At 34.6% G+C, this 19,802-nt stretch overlaps 1 protein-coding gene across 4 annotated transcripts in view; it reads right to left on the bottom strand.

Moving 5' to 3' along the window:
• LOC120352670 overlaps nucleotides 1–19,802 on the bottom strand; it is a 290,323-nt gene that overhangs the window by 113,997 nt on the left and 156,524 nt on the right. For 3 of the 4 annotated variants that reach the window (XM_039434339.1, XM_039434341.1, XM_039434340.1), the window contains one exon: nucleotides 891–940. The exons of the other annotated variant lie outside the window; for it this stretch is intronic. In XM_039434339.1, the coding sequence (XP_039290273.1) occupies nucleotides 891–903 (13 nt within the window). In that variant the 5' untranslated portion in view covers nucleotides 904–940. The remainder of the gene's footprint in view (nucleotides 1–890; nucleotides 941–19,802) is intronic. 4 annotated transcript variants of the gene reach the window in all.

The raw sequence follows: 19,802 nt of genomic DNA, 5'->3' as shown, positions 1-19,802 counted from the left end.
GATTCATGGCGATTGTTCTAGGACAGCTTATTGGGGAGGATTTGGTCGTTTGGATGTCGTTTTTGGGACAATATATAGGCCTATATATTGGAAAAGCTTGTCAAAGCAGAGTTTTCAGTGCACACTCGCTTCAAGAACTTTGCCAATCATCGTTGATTGTGGCGACTCTTCAGCACTGACGCGTCCACAGTTTCACTTCGTTAGTGTTTTAGCAGTTTTCAATTCAAACGCGAGCCGCAGGCGAATTGAGTTTGAACTCAGGAAACAACTTCACACTGTTTGTTTCCAATTTGGTTTGATCAAAGCTTCAAAAGAACAATTCGTGAGACTCACCACGGTTGTTTGTCTAAAAATAATTTCCCGTAATAAAAACGTGGATTCATTTTTGCAGTGGCCGTAATCGAAAGAGAGAATGATTTCTGCGAACCATCCGCTAATTGAAACAAAACAAGAGACATTATTTACAGAATTTTTCTCCTGTTTTCCTCCCCAATTACCGGTCGGACAAAGAATTTCTATTAACTCTTGAAATTTATTATGATCTGGAATTATTGGGAAAAATTGGAATTTTCAGTAACTAATAACGAAATTGAATTCACATTGGCAATAACTCTAATAAACCAACAAAATTTTCATCATATTATCACAACATATATTCAACTGCAATATCATGAATACTGTTGACTTTTAGTATGCCCAACGAAAGTAACCAGTAATTATTAGTTCGGCAGTTCAAGACTAGCCACACAACTTCGAAGCTCGTGTGTGTTTAAAACAGTCTATCTATGTATTTATCTAGGATGCTCAATGCTAAAGGCTTTCGATATTTGAAGAATATTTGAAAAATTATTTTTTTGGAATTTATCACGCTAAAAAGTATATTATCCTACCTTCTCCTGGCATGTATTGTCAGCAGTAAATCATCCTGTATAGGTTATTCCTGAAAAAATGAACCAACATCATTATTCATAATAAGTTAACACAAGGAAATATTTTACACAGAAGTTTCCCTACTATATACTCTTATCAATCTAACAGTATAGAAGAAGCATGAAGTTAACAATAACGACGCTATAGTGCTGTAAGACTATTAGCAGAGAAAACTTCTATATTTGTCTATATTCTGTGCTATTAGCTAAGGAACATATTAGAGCTGTAGTTGTGTAGTTCATTCCTGCAGCTCACAGGATCATCCGTCCAATCTAGTTACACCATTCCATCTCGTTATTCAAGGTGTTGGAAATGTAGGAAGTTATGTAGAGTTGATTCAGTCTGGCAGAAGGCGACTGGAAGCATGAAAGCTATTCACATGCATAGTCAACTGGTATATTGCTTCGCAGAGGAAATCTGAATATTCAAAAGCCAGTACCATGATAGATTCTCGATGTGACAGCTCCCAGTTTGCAAACTATCTCAGGAATCAGAAAATGTATACTGATGGAACACACAATGAGTACTTGACTATTATAGAGACCGACTTGATGTCCCATGAGTTTGAAAGTGGCTTGCACACTTATAGCGACACCAAACTATTGACAGTGAAAATACATGTGTGAAACGAATATCCTACCTCTACTATCAACTCGAAATCGTATAAGTTACTGGTAGACAATGAGGGTGTGTGTATACAAAGAGCGAGCGATCAGGCGTTCCAAGATCTGCGTTCTTGGAGACTGAAGTTAATTATCGAATCAGTAAGAGAGAGACGCTTACAATAACATTGAATTGATTCTGACGGTAGATTTTCTAGCAAACTAGCTCGATGTCTGATGATATCTTGTTTTCTTTCAATTAAACTCCAATAATATTGAGAAAACTAGGATGTCTCCATTGCGTAAGAGGAACCACAGAGCTCTGAGAGCTTGACCGCTCTCTATGAGCACACTACCTAAGATAACAAATTCAAATAATTGTCAATGATAAAGATAATTAACTATGTAATAAAAGAGCACACAGATGAACAGAAAACTACAGTGAGTTTAATAGAAGGTTTACCAGTAGCATGATCCATGCAGCATGGATCATACTTATAACAATAATTATGTTTGTATTATACCAGGAGTAGTAGAAACAGGAATAGATTATGTATATATAGCTCACTGATATTCATGAGACCATATCGTTCCATGAATGATTTTCTGCACTTTTATTATTCACTCTATTCCCCCATTACTCGCCCTTTTCAAATTATGACCAATGGCCTTATATGACCAATGACCAATAAGTCATAAAAATAATACCAATAATATAATAATATTGTTATATTATACAATGTTATGATATTAGTATGCTTATATATAAAAATATATTATGTTCTCAACCATTAGCCATCATTGGATATTGCATTCTATGATAGTTTCGAGTCAAAAATTTCTGTCTTTCAGAATAAGACGTTCCTTGTAAGTTACTTTTCACAATGTACATTTTCATCTACTTTGGGTCATCTCACAAAACCTTAAATCATTGTGTCATAAACCGTCCAGATAGAATTCAGGCTCCTGACAAAAAAGTATACCCCAAATCCTCAAACTTTCTCTTGAATAAATATTATGTTTTGCTATTTTATAGAAAAATATTAAGGTTACTGACGTCACCGTCTGTCATTCTTGATTGACGCTGCGGTGTGGAAAGGACTGCCCCGGTGAGACACTGACAATCCTATTATTCTAGTAGTGTGCGCCCGTTCAATTTCATTCCAATAGCAAAATCCCACGGTTGCAGGATTTTCGAAATGAAGTTTCCTATTCTCTCAGGGTTACGAGGCGAGCACCGACTAGCTTATTCAGAGGCTTACTTGAAATTTGTGATTCGGCGGGACTGTGGTGGTCGTGATTTCGGGTCTGCTGTTGAGACGGGATTGTTCCAGGCGGGAATTAGTCGTCAGGCAAGTTTAATTTGAAGATAGTCTTGTGTATATATTCGAATCCAGCTTATTCATTATCCTTCAACAATCATAACTATCATGAATACAACTTGAATGAATATGGAAGAAGTAGAAAGAAGCATTGTGATTCAATATAAGTACGAGTAGAATATTAATTCGGATGATTATAGTCAGAGATGTAATTCCTTACAATCAGAAAAATATGAGTGGATGATATCCCAGAGAATCATCATGACTACAATTTCAAACTTCTAAGTTTTCATTAAGTTCTTTTTCGTATAGGTCTATATTTAATTTTATATTTTCTATAGCTCTATTCAAATGATCCGATGACAGCGCAGTAAGTATCAGTAATATCCACACAAAACAGAAATCAGAAAAAAAATAATCGCATTCATATCGCGAGAGATTCGTCACACAAAACCAAACTGAATTGAATGTTGAAATTTAATTATTGTATCGTGAATTCTTTGAAATCCTGTTCATTCTATTTTCAAGTGACCTTATCAAAAATCCAATAACAGAAGAATCAGGTGAATTTCCCGAGGTGGCGAGCGGGGACATTTGGAAATTGCTCCAAATTGGATTCCGCAAAAAAAAACCTGATGGAAAATTAGGTTTCCAGCCTATCTCGGCAACAGAATTACACCCACCTCACATTCTAAGATGACATTTGAATGTGGCTGATCAGTAAGGAATAGTATACACTCTCTTCTAGCTGTAACAGGATTAATCTGTTACACAAAAGGTGGAGAGTCCTCATATTTCCTTCCCAAGCACAGCGGGTGAAAGGTCGAGTTACTCTCACAAAATCAACAAGGTCGAAACTCTTCTCACTCTTTCCCAGTGTCTCTTTCCTTGCCATTTACTCATGATTACTCTCTCTGTCTCTCTCTCTCTCTCTCACTCTCTCACTCAAGAGCTACAAAGCTTTCAGACCTGTAATCCTGTTCGGAAAACTTAATCCCCGTGAGAGCAAGAGGGATAACGGCTTCTATCATTGTCCACTGCATTTTGGTGGGATAGTAATATTTTTGCTCTCTAGCATTTCAAGGACATCAATGGCTTTCGCCCGGGTTGGTCCCACTTCATTCGGCTGCCTTTCATTTGCATATTTATAACCGTTTCACAGAATTTATCGCCAATAGCCCAAACATTATGCCAGAGTTAATGGTTGAAAAGGCAGAGATGTGTGCAAAAATTTCAGCATTAATTAAACTCAGGAACGGTATTGATAAAACAGTGTTTATGTGAACTTAGGATTAACCATGCTCTCATAAAATAGTGTTCATGTAGTATTGCAAATGAGACGTATATCACGTATTATCGCGATTATAATTTCTTGATAACATAACCGTTTTGATGATGGTACCTATTTTTTAATGTTTATTTTATGATTGATTGATTGTTTATTATTTTGTACTCGACTGGGACTGAAAAAAGTGAACTGCAACTTACTGCCAACACACAAGGAATCTTCTGTTGGCAGTGTCAAACATAACTTGATAGTATTACTTACTCATTATCTACGGTATATTTTTATTATATACACAGTAGTAATATTGTTGTCATAGTAACAGACAAAAGAAGTTCATTGAGAGATAATCATAAGTACAGTAGAGTTCAGTAAGTAGAGTAAAGAGATTTCGTCCACAAGGCAATAGTCTATGGAAGATAAGTAATAGAGAGCTTATTGAAGAAACACAAGATAACCAATGTGATAGCAGCAATTATGCTTTATCAAAAGGCAATACAGGTTAAAGAGAGAATTGAATCAATCGCGAGATAACCAATGTAAAACTAGCATGCCGGTTGTAATTCGGATAGCCTATGGATGCTGTGACATATTGACGGATTGCACATCCCCAAAATTAAACCTTAAAGAATTTTATAAACAGTTGAGTAAAGGAAACGAATTGCAATACCGAGTACGAACCATAATCTTATCAACGGCAGATGAACAACTGTTATCTGACCTATAAAGGTGCACTTAGCGAATTAAATATAATATATTTTTTGGAAATCAATTAATAAAACCACATATTATTCATAATGTTTATCATTTTGAATGGTAGTCCAAATATTTTGAGGTTGGAAATAAACCGGTTACCCAACCCTAAATAAATCAAGGCTTGCTTGTACCAACAACTTGCCAATTTAGAAGGCAGCTTGCTTAATAATGACCGAGCGAAGTGAGGTCTAAGATTCAAGTCTATGGTTTGGCATTTCTTTTAATGTTTAAATGTTTAAATATTTGAATGTTTAAGAATGTTTATATGTTGCGCATTTACGGCAAAACGCGGTAATAGATTTCAATGAAATTTGACAGGTATGTCCCTTTTTAAATTGCGCGTCGACGTATATAACAAGGTTTTTGGGAATTTTGCATTTTAAGGATAATAAAAAAGAAAAAGGAGTCTCCTTTGAACGCCAATATTACCGTATCTTTCCATCAACGTTAGTAGACAGTTGATTATAATACTACCCGTTCAAAAACATCGAACATCTTTAAAATGCATCTTTCCATCAACGTTGTAGACAGTTGCAGCCAGACCTGATAACAGCACTCACAATCACATTCCAGGACGACACGTCACGGTACGATAGGACAATAAGCTCTATGTTTATTTAGGATTTTTTCTAGACTTTTTAAATTGATAAATTATTTATTAATTTTTGAGAGAACATAACAACAGGTCAATGTAACTTACTGAGCGCGAGGTCTACTGTTTACAGAACTACTAGTAATTATTTACGACAGCTATATAAAATTAAATTTTATTTTCAAATATCACAATTTGTATGCCAAATAGGCCCAAGTATTTATTCAATAGCTGTTATGAAGCTATATTTATTTGTAAAACTTTAATATAGTTTGCTTATGTGTAGTAATTTGGGATTGACATTTAATCACATCAAAAACAATATAAACAAAAGAAATATTTATTATAATTATTACAAGCATGTGTATCATTATAAATGTATTTATACTCCTGCTTTATTTTATAAAACTACGTCTACGTTTCACAAACCTATATATTAGCTATTTTGAAGTTCACAAAATTAGCTCCAGCACAAGTTCTTTTGAATTGCTCAGCCTATTTCTTTATTTAACAAATGTATATCATAGTAGACGTGATTATATTGTTTATTTCCGTTTTAAAGGAATCTTATAATAATTAAGAACAGCATAAATAATATGGAATTTTTCTCATTAAAAGCTTTAAAGTTGGATCTATTTACACTACTCAATTGGCGCATTTGTTACGTCATGGGATCTGACTAATCCCGAATTAGTATGCAAATTTGGAGAGTAATAATTTCTGAGACGAAACCCAGGTGGAAATTGGACGAGGAGAACTCGAGGCCATTTTTTAAGAATCACCAGTGGAATACAAACCTGGTCCACATACTAATTTTTTTTAAGCTTTAATTCCTGTTTCAATGTAATGTAATCTTTGTTCTTTCTGTTTTAAAAGTTGATCTGAAGTTCCTATAATCATATGTGATATTAATTTTTGCGAATTCATTTGAAGAGTCCCTAAAATTTAAATAGTGAGGTCTGATCAACAATTTCCGCCAGGCGTGAAGGATCCAGCCGGCATGAAATATTCTATGGCCGAATATATTCCAACTACCAAAACGGAAACAAAAGTCTACATAAGTTATTTGAATATATCGAAGGGGACCCCCGCTATTCTACGAAAATTATACAGCATATAAATTCGTCATTTGGGAAAAAGTCATGACTGTAGATTCAAGGGTACCAAAATTATTATAAATAGTTTTTATTCAATAAGTAAAATTTAATATTCACGCTGTACTTAGCCAAAAGGTCTATTTCCTTAGGCGAACCCTCACCCTGATGTATTTTTATCTATTCATTTATTATATTCTCAAACTATAATTTTTGTACAAGCCTACTTATTTTTTTAATGTCTTATGACCCCTTCCAAGGGCTATCACCTATCTCACTTAATCAGTTAAAAATCATTACATTCACATACAGTAATTACTATTTGAAAATTCAATTTTATCATCATTTATTATTTGTTCATTATCAGTTCCTGCATACTTTTTGTATAGCTTATTTATCTTTAAATTCTACTTTTGCTATTTGGATATTTCTTATAACAATACATTTATATTGTCTATTCACTTCTCTGAATTCATTTCACTACACCTTCGAATCTGTTCTTACTCAACTGACACATATCGATCGTGCAGGACACGACCTGCGTTATTGTGGTCAGATATTGTTGAGTATCATAATTATTATTAGAACGCTTTTTCATCTGGTGGTAGATGGTAGTCGATATTCGCATCAATTAATAAATCATTTTGTTGGAGATATCCTCCCAATTCAAATAAGATCGACTGCCATCAATCTACCATATCGAGGTGTATTGGATCCAGGCATTGACAACCAGCTAATGCTATAAGGGGAGGTAATTGATCGTATAGACAGCACCAATATTGAAATCGGTACTCAAAGCATCTACTATTTTGGTTTAGCACTTTGCAACATTATAACCTATAGTATTTGTCAGAAACCCGGTTCGCATGGATTTGCCATTTGGTTTGTTGTCTTGTGCAGTCTAATATCTCTTCCAACTGTAAAACAGGTAATAGAGTTAGATTATTCTGGTTATTATTTAGAGAGTGGATTCATTCCGAATTTTAAATCTCTGCTTGGTCCTGACGACAGCATTGATTATAACAGACAGATTCAAATTGGACTGCATCTTCGTATCGAAATAAATTTAATTTTACTTTATCGCATTTCCAACCACAGCATTAGTGCAGAAAACTATAGTCCCATCTTCGGCTACTTTGTAGACCGTCAACCTACAGATTCAGGAAATTATTTTTTCAAATTAATCTTTTACTATATTCCGTTCATTCTGCCTAGATCACACAGCTTCGTCGCTATTTATGCCTTCGCAAAGCCGTGCAAATGTCAACATAACCTATAATTTCAAGATACGTTTTCATAACCTCAAAGATTACAATTATTCTTCTTAGTGTTATCCATGCCCTCCTGGAGCAAGATATTACACATGCCGACATAACGTGGGGCATTAAACGTTGAGAAACATTACACATGGCTTATGATTATAATTTCGGTTTTTGGTTTAATGGCTCCAAGTTAATAATTATTCATTTTAGTGTTTTCCATGCCCCTCCTAGGAGCAGGACATTACAATGTCGAGTAAGAGAGAAATCAATAACCAAGAGAATAGCAATTTGTCATTATATTGACCGTCAATGAGGATTATAGTAGAATTTAATTTAATGTATGCAGAACGAAACACTGTACGGTTTTGAATACGAATATACACGGAACGAAATTAGTAGCACACATGTTACCATCTCACAAATCTTGACAATGTGTATGAATGCGTACGTTAAAGGAAGAATGGTGAGCAAATAAACTAAGAAGAAAAGTCCATATGGACCCATTGGTGTTTTGGGTCGTGGAGCCTGGGAGGAACCTGCATAATTCATTGATCAGAGAATTGGCAATAGTTAATTCATACTCATAAGACATGGGCCCAGTTACACAAAAACCTCTGGAATTTCAATCATTATCAAATTAATGCTACAAGAACCAATGGTAGAAGGCTTTTGTGCAACCGGCTCAAGATTTGTTAGAAATTATTTCATGTATGAAAAGGAGTTAGAAAAAATCGATTTTCTAAAATATTGATTCAATTACTGAATAAAATCCAAGAAGTAAACCCAACTGTTCCAATTATTTATTTACTTAAAATGATGGAATATAAACTTGGGAGTAAAATGTTTTTAACTCACTTCAACAATCTTTGACAATATTTTTGGTTTGTTTAACAACGCGATACAGTTTACTTAGTATTGCACTTCTACCAATTGAAGGTTGTGGACACTCGTGAGCTAACATTGTTTTGTAGTTGGAAAACTCACGAAGAAACCGTAAAAGACAAACAATTGACTCGAGAGTATGTTTACATGGATGAAAGTACATAGTATGAGTTTCTGGTCAGTGGAAGTGTGTTGTGTTTACTTGCAGTCATCCTGAATAGCTTGCCAGCCAATGGCAGCCTCTGTTTGAGTTAGAATCGAGCTGCTCGCTGCAAGTTTCTGACGAGCTTGCCTCTTTGGGAAGCGTTCCATGCTTTGTTTCACTCAGCGTTCAACAAGTTTGCCGAGAATGTCTTGATGTTGGTGAGAGCTGACCATGGTTCGCCTCAAGTATAAGTCCAAGTTTGTGGCTCGGCTTTGTTATCAAGTACTGGCTGAAATAAGCTTCTAACGTTATTCGCCAACCCTTTCACTTGTCTTATTATATTGTTTGACATCACTCGTCAAAGAGTTTTGCGGAGTTTTTGAATTTGGTTAGCAGTTGAAGAATGTCTGTTTAATCATATCACTCAGCAGGAAAATAGCACAAGATCTATCTAGGGTTGAACGAAAAAAAATAAAGAGGTTTATGAAGAAGATCAGAATATCGCCAGAGCGATAATATATCAGTGTTGATGATAATACTAGCCAGAGCCGATTTGACTACAAGTTCCCAGACAAATTTTTCAACAGAGAATACACCACTGTCTGTAAAAAGAGTCAGTCATTATAAGACAATACTAGAATCCATAATCCATTGAAGTTCAAAAAATGTTCAGCTTATAATATGTTGAATATTAGAACAATAATCTTTCTTTCGTATGCGAACAGATTATTGCCAAATTATATAAAATTTAATGGAACTGAATTTTTATTGGAATACATGATTGATTTATCTAGTCTAACATGTATAGTGGAATGCAAGACTTCGATTCCCGTATTAATATATAATATGCTTAAGTAGTGAATCTTTCCAAACTACAGGTTTTCAAGATTTGGAGAAATATTTCATCTTCCCATTTCAATGTTATTGCTTTGGCAAAGGCCTACTTCTCGTTATCTTTTGACTAATGGAAAGTGGAAAAGTCTTCCTAAACCTTTCCCTCTCTGGGAGAAAGGAAAATCAGGTCATTATTCAGTCACTATTCAATTCCATGGAAAGGCACAAGCTAAATTCAATCCATGAAAACATATTGCGGCCTCATAAATTATTCACATAACATCCCTGAAACATAAATCACATGAAGCATCATCCCTGAAGCATAAGCTATCAGTTATGCTTATTTTACCTCTGAAGGTAAGAAAGAATAGTGAGAGTATCAACCTCGTGTGAAACAAATTCCACCTCACATTGTTCCTGAAAAACGTTCAAGCAATCACGCGCTTCCCATGTTTTACGCTTCCATTGTATCGATACAATACTCGTCTATCTATCTTTCCATGGCATGTATTTGAAGTATAGGTAGAATATCGAGGAAATGAGAATAATGGAAGATCCAATTGATGATGCATTCGAAGTTTTAAGAGGAGAAAAGATGACACTTTGATAGATATACGATTGATGCAAAGAAAAATAAAAGGGAACTGAGAATTTAGAATGAATCGTGAAGAAGAATGTGAGATAGGAATCATTTTGTTCAACAGTGAATAGATTGAGACAGAAAACGTAAGCACAAAATTAATTAACACTCAAGAACACTCTCCTCTTCAATTTTCCCATTTGAAGCCTCGGAGTGAAATAAGTGGAGCAGTTTAATTCACTTTTCTATGTCTTCTCTCAGAGATTCTCAGCTGAGAGGGAAAATAAGATGATTTAAAATCTCAATTTTCTCGATATTTTCACCAATGTCGAGCGAGAATTCAAGCAATGAAGAGGAGGGAAATTCAAAGTGCTAAAAAAGCAGTCATTTCTAATTCTATACGTGATTGGCTTCATTATTCAGAATCGATCATCTCGTCAGAGAGTTTTGGGAAACTCACAAATTTCACATAATATACTCGTATTCTCATGAATAAGGAATGATCCAGCAAAATCCAAAAGCTTCTATTAGAAGACGAAACTCTGGAAATAAGTTTTATTGATATTGATACATTCAATCCACATAAGATCATTTCTATATTTAGTTTTCCAGTGGATTGATTACTACTCGTAAAAAGTTATCTCAACTGGAATTTAGTAAATATTTATTGCATAACTTATCCCATTGAACACATCCATTTAGATATTTTGGTTCACGTCACAGATTCTTGAAAATACATTATCCATTTTGAATCACTCATATCGGAAGATAGGACAGGATATTGCAATTGTTCAGATATTGCAAACTGTCAAATTCAAGGTGACTATAAGCTTTCTAACTATCAGCATTTATTTCTTGAGCTTCATCAAATCTGAGATATTTTAATCGTGACCAGCCTTCAGTCTATTACCCGCAAAAACTATGTAAATTTTTCAAGTTGATTTCATTCTTCAAAACAAACTGTGAGCTTCAGTTGACTGGATTCAAAAAATGTTTAGTTCTAACTCGAATTTCCCGAGCGTAATGAAGCGACAAAGAAACGAAAATTATGATTAAGTACAGTAACAATAGAATGATAAAATTTTATGAGCCAGAAAAGTTTTGGTACTGAATTTTGAAAGTTGGAGTACTGCAAGCTATGTCTAGAATGAGAGAGGTTCAAGTTCCTCGAAGTGGAAAGCGCTATTAGATGTTATAAATTGGACGGAGTAAATGCTGCTGGAAGGAAAGCGAATATTACGTAATATTTTGGCAAAAGAAATATCCAGTCTCGAAAGACGGTATTTGCTCCCACTCCATGAGCTTTAATCAAATCTTGTGGAAGCTGAATTCATTTTTTTCTCGGATGTCTTCATGTTATAAACATTATTTGGTGGAACTCAGCTTTCTTCAAGAAATTCTTTGAGAGATATAGGATACTCGGAATTTTGAAGTTGATAAGGTATATTTTTGATTTTATTGTTCTTGTAAAATCTATATATTCTAAGAAATTATTGGCAAATATATATCGATTCAAAATTTATTTATTTCACAGAAACATTTTTCCCAAAATATGGTCTGAAATGGAAATATTATTCAATATAGAAGTAATTACAGAAAAAGCCGTTACTGAAAAATGAAGAAAAATGAAATGCACACCTCCACGACTAGTCTTGGATAAGCTTTTTTTTGTGAAACTTGGAACAAATAGGACCTTTCAGGTAAACTGAGTCTCATACTCAATCTACAGTGATAAATACGATAAACAAGATGAGCACAATTCACTGGCCTTCTATTATGACTGATTGATAGTTTCGATAGGGAATTGGATTTATTTTCAACTCAAACTTCAGATTGCTCATTCGTTGAGTTGCATTAGCAGTAATTGAAAACTTACAATAACTATCATCCCTGAAACTAGTTTTTGGACAGTGGAAAGTAGTATAGAATAGTATAAAGGAGTATAGTACCGTACTGAAACAATATAGCCGTTCTGTCAAAGCAATATGAAATCTATTACAACTTCCAAACGCTTTTGCAACTTTCAAGGACGGTCTCTATGTTGCTGAAGCCTGAACTATTAATAATCATCAATTCAAAGTTTCCTCGAGTCCAACCGATTAAGAGAACTTCATAGCCTATTGAATAGTTGAGATGTTTGAAAGTTACTTGACCGGGATAGTGAGATTTATTAGATGAGAATATGAAGAACTTTATCCTGAATGGTGATTATTCTCTTTTCTATTACAATTAAGTAAGAATCAATTATGAATATATCTCACTTTCATTCCATATCAGGAGATTATAATGAATTTGTACCATCGAATTCTCTGATGAAAATATCTTTGGAAAGTGATGAATCTAATGAAGTTGAATTCATCTGTATTCTATTATATGAAGTGAAGTGATCTTCATAACTTGTGCAATAATAATGTTGAAGACAAGAAATATCAATCATGGCGTCTCCCCAGCTTCCATTATTAAAAACTCGTGTTAGATAATTTCACATAAGTTCCATAAAGATGTAATAAGGACAGAATAAATATGGAAGAGATTTCAAAGAGATGAAATTATTAAAAAATCGTGTTAGATCATTTCACATTAATTTGAGATTGAATGGGGATACACCTCTGATCCTCTGTGCCAATGTGGACAAATTCAATCAATGAATCACCTGATATCTGAGTGTCCACAACACTCCTATCATGGAGGGCTGACACAAGTTCATGCTGCTGGAGAAGAGGCATGTCAGTGGCTCCACAACTTACTAGATTCTATTGGTATTTAACATATTAAGTGTAAAATTATTTTTCTCTAACTTTGGCCTATGAATGTACTGTATATGCATTAATTTGATGAAGATCAGTAATAAGAACAGAATAAAGATGGAAGAGATGGAATTTGGCAAAGCTGAATAATTATTAAGCAACCAATTATCCAATCACATACAATACACAAGAAAAGACCACGCCTTTAAGCTCCGTCAACTCTCTCCTGATTGGTCAAACATGAATTACTGAATTTTTCGTGCGATGACAGTAGTTACTGGATAATGATTCATTTTTCTTCCCAAGTGAATGTTTTGGAAATAGTAATATCAAGTAATACGGAGGAGTTACTGTATTGTATTTTATATGGGTTGCATTTGAACTGACGGTGAGGAATTATTTATTCAGATTTAGAACATGCATTGTATTTTTAGATTAAACGATACGTCTGTTTGGAATAGAGTGTAACACAGTCAAACTGAGTTCAAGTGATGCCTTAGCATGTGATCAACAAAGGAAATTCATTTGAACAGCAAAGGAAATTTATTTATATTATTTATACTCGATCATGTATGGATAGCACGATAAGAGACAAACATATGGGAATATGGAGGGAAACGTTGCAAGCAATAAAGAGAGATGCTACGACTTGTCTTCCCAAGTTTAGTGTGAGAAGAGAGGGGATGTCAAGAAATTTGTGAAGAAGAAGAATGACGATGAGCAGAAGCCGGATGTGTGACAAAGGGAGAACGTATGTGGAGAATTTAGAGAGAAGAATGTCAGAATGAAGAATGATGACCGTATGCATGCAGACAATTTCAGCTTTAGGCGTTGGAAGGGAATGGATTCGCTGGGGAAAGAGATGGAAAATTAGAATGGTTTTATTATTAGAGTTGGACTTTGTGTGAAAATGAATGAGACAACTCATTCCACTAGTATGAATAATTATTATAGTGGATATGAATCACTCTTCGAATAATAGAAAAAGCTATTGAAAACTCCCTGAGGTATGGAGTAATAAGAAAAACTCATCCGTCTGCCTGTAATGAATAATTGTCTTCGACACTTCCATGGAGTTGGATAGCATAGATACACATAACTCATTTCCATGGAGAAATGACTATTGGAATGATGATTGGGGAGATGATAACTTCCGAATTACATTCGAAGGATGGTCTGTTATAAAAACCTTCTATTAGGCTACATTTTTTTCTTTGTTGAAGAATCTTGATTCAAGATAGGGCTTCATTTTCACTAGACTCACTAGTAGTGTTTATATGAATAAATTTACTGTATACTATTATCAACATGATAGATAAACCTGCATTGATGTAAATCCAGAGTGCAGATATAAGTCATGAAAAAATAATAATTGAACAATAACTTATTGACGGAAGTTGGCACTTCAAAAAATAACAATTATGACACAAAAGCTTCAAAATAGATTACAAAAAGACTGTTCTTTCCACTCCCGTATCAGTCACTTTCTATTGTAATGCCAAATGATACGGATACGTGTCACAGAGACAAGGATGAAGGATCAACCAACACACAGATCCATGACTCTTTTATGGATATAAACTACAGCTAGAATTATTGGCGATGGGTTAGAATGAGACAAATTCTAGAACTCTCCGAATGCTATCAACCGTTACTCCTCATATTGAATTATCATCAAACAGACTTCAGCAATCATCAGTTTACCTCGGATCACGCACACGCTCTCATTTGTTTCCAGGTACTTCCACGTCATTTCTAGTGCTCAAATGTTTGATACACGACTGGAACATTTAAACATTACAAACAATGTAGCAGCATGTAACCGCGATTTTTTACAAAACAAACAGAATTAAAATTCTGTGCTTTCCGCGGAGAGAACAATTGAAAATGTCGAATTGTGCATATCTATGAAGGGAGCTCAGCAAAGCTGTCAAGTCGGTGTGAGCTGCTGAATACAAAACAATGTTTTTCATCGGCCCCGTTGGATGAGTGCTGTGTAAACTCAAATTCGGAAAAAATAACGATGTTTCAATTCAGTCGACGTGGCTGCTGTCAGATGACAACAGTTTATCGAAGCACAATAGCGAATTCCTACTCGATCGCTAAACACTGAAGACGGATATCTTAAAATTATTACCTGTGAAGAATGAGCATACAAAATCATACAGGTCGAGCAAAGATCCCGATGTAGATAATTTACGGGACTGCGTCTCTAATAAGTTCCGAAGATTAAGATAGGGTACAAGGACCAGATATCGTTCGGAATTTATTTCGAGAACAGAGTCTTGTCGGGTTTTAAGCTCTATTGTAGGAAATTATATGATCTCTGGCTGCATCTGCTGTACTGTTGATGTATTCGCTCCTAAGTCGAGGTAGGTAACAGATAAAAGCTGATATATGAGCAGGTAAGGACCAAGAACAAATATCTCGATCTGACCACACTCACTACATCCACTTAGACCTGTTCCAATAGCCGGCTTAATTCAATTATTTCAATGATCGTATTCGATCGGTTCTTGATGAGATAGAACGTATCAGACACAATAATTGACAGGCTTAAGAAATAATCGAACTCAGAAAACGAATTAACAAAATTGAAATATATTATAATAAAATATATGATCTCACAGTGCAGATTCAGAATATGATTTACAGATTGAAAGTGATTTAACATTAACAAAAATGATTAGCAAATTCTTGTACTTGCATGATACCATGCATGATCTGACAGAATTTTACAATTGATAAAAGTTAACAGTTTTGAAAAAATAGTGAAAAATGAATAAAAAATGTTTTTTAAAAAATTGTTCGGGTCGTGGTTCTGGCAGCGGAGGATAGTTAATCAACCACAAGTTCTTAGAAATTCTATATGAATAAATTCTAGGCTCTTAAATACTAAAAGCGCTTGTCTGCATGGCCAATAATTTAACGAAGAAAATTTTATATTTTTCAGCACTGAAATATTTTCGAAGCATAGATTGGGGCCCCTTTAAACTTATAACTCACGTGAAATTCCTTGACGGTCGTGGTTTTCTTCTTTATCAAAATCGTTTGGTCGGCAGCAATCCAGGCTTCGGTCTCAGCACGTGGGGAATTTTAATTTACCAAATTAATTAAGGGATAATTTAACTTTAAACTTTTAATTTATCAATTGATGAAAGTAATTTTACAAATAACAATTGGAATAGCCTAAGAATATTGGCTCACATATAAAACATATAAAATCGAACGAGAATTTTTCACGAATAGGTCTTGGTAACTATAAAGAGATCTGAACGGTGAGGATTTCAAAAGGGAAGTGATGTCTTTTCTCTCAGCTTCTTGACTAGAACCTTTCTTCTGAGAATCTCGGTGTAATAAATTTGCATAAAAATTTGCCATTGGTAGAACGATTATGACGTAGATGTGACGTCAGTGGCAGGCAGTAGAATATAATTCCTTTAATCACGATAATAATTCAATTTATATAATTCTTAAAACTGCTCAATCTTCTAGACATAGTTCCTCTTATACAATGTACATCTGCTATTGTATATGATAAGGCAGGTTTGTTGTCTGATAATAGATTAACATGTGTTATTTTCAAACGATCACCTTTTTGGTGCTATTTCTATGCACTATGATTGGCTTAGACTTGCCAAAGAGGTTTAATCACCATGTGGTTCAGTTGAAATAATAATTAATAATTTAATATTCTTATACAATTCTTATCATGTTTGAGACTGTTATAATTAATTTCTGCTGTTTTTATCAATAATATACTGTTCATGACCTAGTTAGTTACAATAAGACCTGACATTATAATATAATTTCTTAAGTAATAAATAATTTCAACAATAATATAACATTTTATTTTTTATTCGAAATTCTTGGTCCTTTATTGATAGTTTTTTTAATTTTTAGAAATGATATTATACCTTGCATGAAACCGGTATGACATTTGACAATACTTTGAATCAGTCAGCTGTGTTCGAGCTGCTTTAAACATCTGATCGGTAGTAAACAAAGTGTAACCTCAAAATTCAATGAGCAATTCATAAATAATTCGTGCTTTATTTGCAGAATAATTATAATTTTGTTAAATAATTTTCTAGAAAATATTCAGTACAGAACGGTACTCTTATCTAATATACAGTTACTGATAAGTAAGTTTTATCGCTCGGTCGCTAACTACTCCTTTAGCGAATTCTTTCCTTTTAAGAAGGTTAATCACAATTTTTCTCTCTTCTCATGAGGTCTATTTGAAAAATTCATCACACAAAAGCCCCCAGGATATTTTAAATAGGTAATTGGGAGATGAGTCTAAACGATAATTTATATTAACTATAACAAATAATTAACAATAAACGTTTGACTCGAGCAATTTCTTTTTTACGCTTAGTACGTTGTGTACAAACAGGGTTACACTTGAAGTGATTTTTGACTTTTATCAATGCTGGTTACAAATACTATGTTTTCAAGGTTATATTCATTGATTTGAATTACAATTCATGATCTTTTGATGCAACAATAATAAATTTCACATTTGAAGGTAAGAATTTCATTTTCTTTTGAGCTTTTTAGAGATACATTTATATGACATAGAACATGCGCATTTCGTGCAATTTAACATAAATATATATTTTGGTTGCGTTTTTTACTTATAATTTCACATTAAATGATAGGTTACAATAATTAATAACGATATTGCTTTGATTCCATTAAAATTGACTCTATGATCTCGCACACATTGGTTGGTGTGACGAAGAAAATTATCGAACAGGCTTTGGCTCTGAATAGATTTTTCTATCGATTCTGTATTTCTAGGTTAGATTTACACATTTTTTCAAATAAACTTTGTTTATTTTCTTTCTTCCTATTCACTACTAACTTCATCTTATTTCTAATTTACAATTATTTTCTGTTGATAATGCAATTTTTGTTTCTGTTTTTCAGTTGTGCAGATATAACTAGGCGATTGTTTCTGTGATGACTATGACATGGGCAGATGGCTTGATCAGGTTGGTAATTTTTGAAGTTGTTTCATAGTTTTATTTTCTTGACTTAGGGTTGATAATAATTTCTTCATTTGATGTGGATTGATGTTTTCTTATTAGCTGAGATGCGGCGAAGTTTAGGTTATGTTGATTAGGCTGCAGTAGAAAGATGCCAATCTGCAAAGATATGATTCGATGGGTAGGCTGTGACTATGAAGAAGTTTGATAGTTGATGTATTCCACGAATGTAATTTCCAGTTAATTCACAATTATTTCTTCCTCAAGCCCCCATCTAAATTTGATTTCGGTATCATTCAAGGTCCGATTCCGATTTGTGACTGTCCGTTTTACTAAACTTTGCTTAAAACGGAAATGCCTGTGGTGTAAATCATTTCTTATAAACGCATTTCCTCTTTGTCGGCCGGTGACGTGTAGTTTGATATTTATAAACCTTACATGCCGGCAGTGTCTGTGGGTTCTTCTAAATAATATTTTCTTTTTCTGCATGCTGGTGTACAGTCTGTTTGATTTCAACCTGACTTGACTGCGGTGATTGTAGGTCCTTCCTGAGACTATTTTCTTTTTCTGCATGTTGGTACAATGTTTGATGTGGGATTTCAGCCTAACATGATGGCGGTGTAGATAGACTCTATTAATGCTTCTTCTTTTCTGTTGAACTGCTATTTTGCTTGTGTATTTTGATTTATTGGTTTTTAGTTTCAGTTGTGATTTTGATTTGTTGTGAATTTTTGTTTTATTTCTATTGTTTGGCGAACTATCTTCATAAGTGCTGGGTTTATCTGTTGCAGGTGCTGTCCTCGGTGGCTCGGAGATATGGGCGGTCGGCGGTCCAGGCTGCTCTTCTACTTGACGGGCAATGTCCTTGGATTCCTGGTGTCCGGTGCGTGGTGGTACGGGCTGTCCCTCTACCTGATGGATGTCATCCTCAGCTTGGCGGGTGGTGTCGTCCGGCTCCTCCTGGCATTCTGTGGGGTGCGGTGCGATCTCAGTCCTAATATTCTCAGTGGGTTGGTCTTCCTTATATGTGTCCTGTTCACTTGCCTGTTTTATGACCTCTCCTTCGAGTATGTCTGCTTTCGCGTGCATGGGCTCAGTCTCTGGTCCACTATTTGATTTCCTTTGCATGACACTTCTCCTCAATTTGCCGTCCTATTATCCTGCTTTCTTCCGCTGCTTCCTTCAACCTTTGTTCCGGTTTATCGAAATCCTGTTCATATACTTTCTTTAATTCTTCATTTGTTTGTTTGGTATCTTCAATTATTTGGTCATAGTTCTTATCTATACTGTTTAGTGTTTCATTCATTTGATTGTAGTTCTTATTTATATTGTTCAATGCTTCCAGGATGAGACTCATCTGTAACATGGAAGGGGCGGGTATGTAGTCTTCGGTTGGCTGCAATGGTTCTATGACATGAGATGCGGGTGTCTGGACCTCTGGAATGGCGATGCATGGGCGTTTCTCCCGCGCGACATCCTCCATCTCTGAAGTCGCTGATGCGGTCTCCCAGATGCGGTGTGGTTCTTCCATAATTTATCGGATGATATAAAGATGCAAGTGCGTTGAAACGACCGCAAACATGTGAGGTTATGTGAAACGATTATAAGTGAATGATCAAAAATTGAAATAGTGTGAAAAATTTGTTCAATGAAGAAATACAAAAGTGTGATTCAATAATATGTTCAGTGATGAAGTGAATCAAATTAGCAATATCGTTAACATAAAAATGATAATACCATACAGGATACACAATGGATAATGCGATGACAAAGGTAC

Source organism: Nilaparvata lugens, chromosome 8, assembly GCF_014356525.2.
Source record: "Nilaparvata lugens isolate BPH chromosome 8, ASM1435652v1, whole genome shotgun sequence".
Classification (NCBI taxonomy): domain Eukaryota; kingdom Metazoa; phylum Arthropoda; class Insecta; order Hemiptera; family Delphacidae; genus Nilaparvata; species Nilaparvata lugens.
The sequence above is the reverse complement of the archived record's forward strand: the minus strand, read 5'-3'. Positions and strand labels throughout refer to the sequence as shown.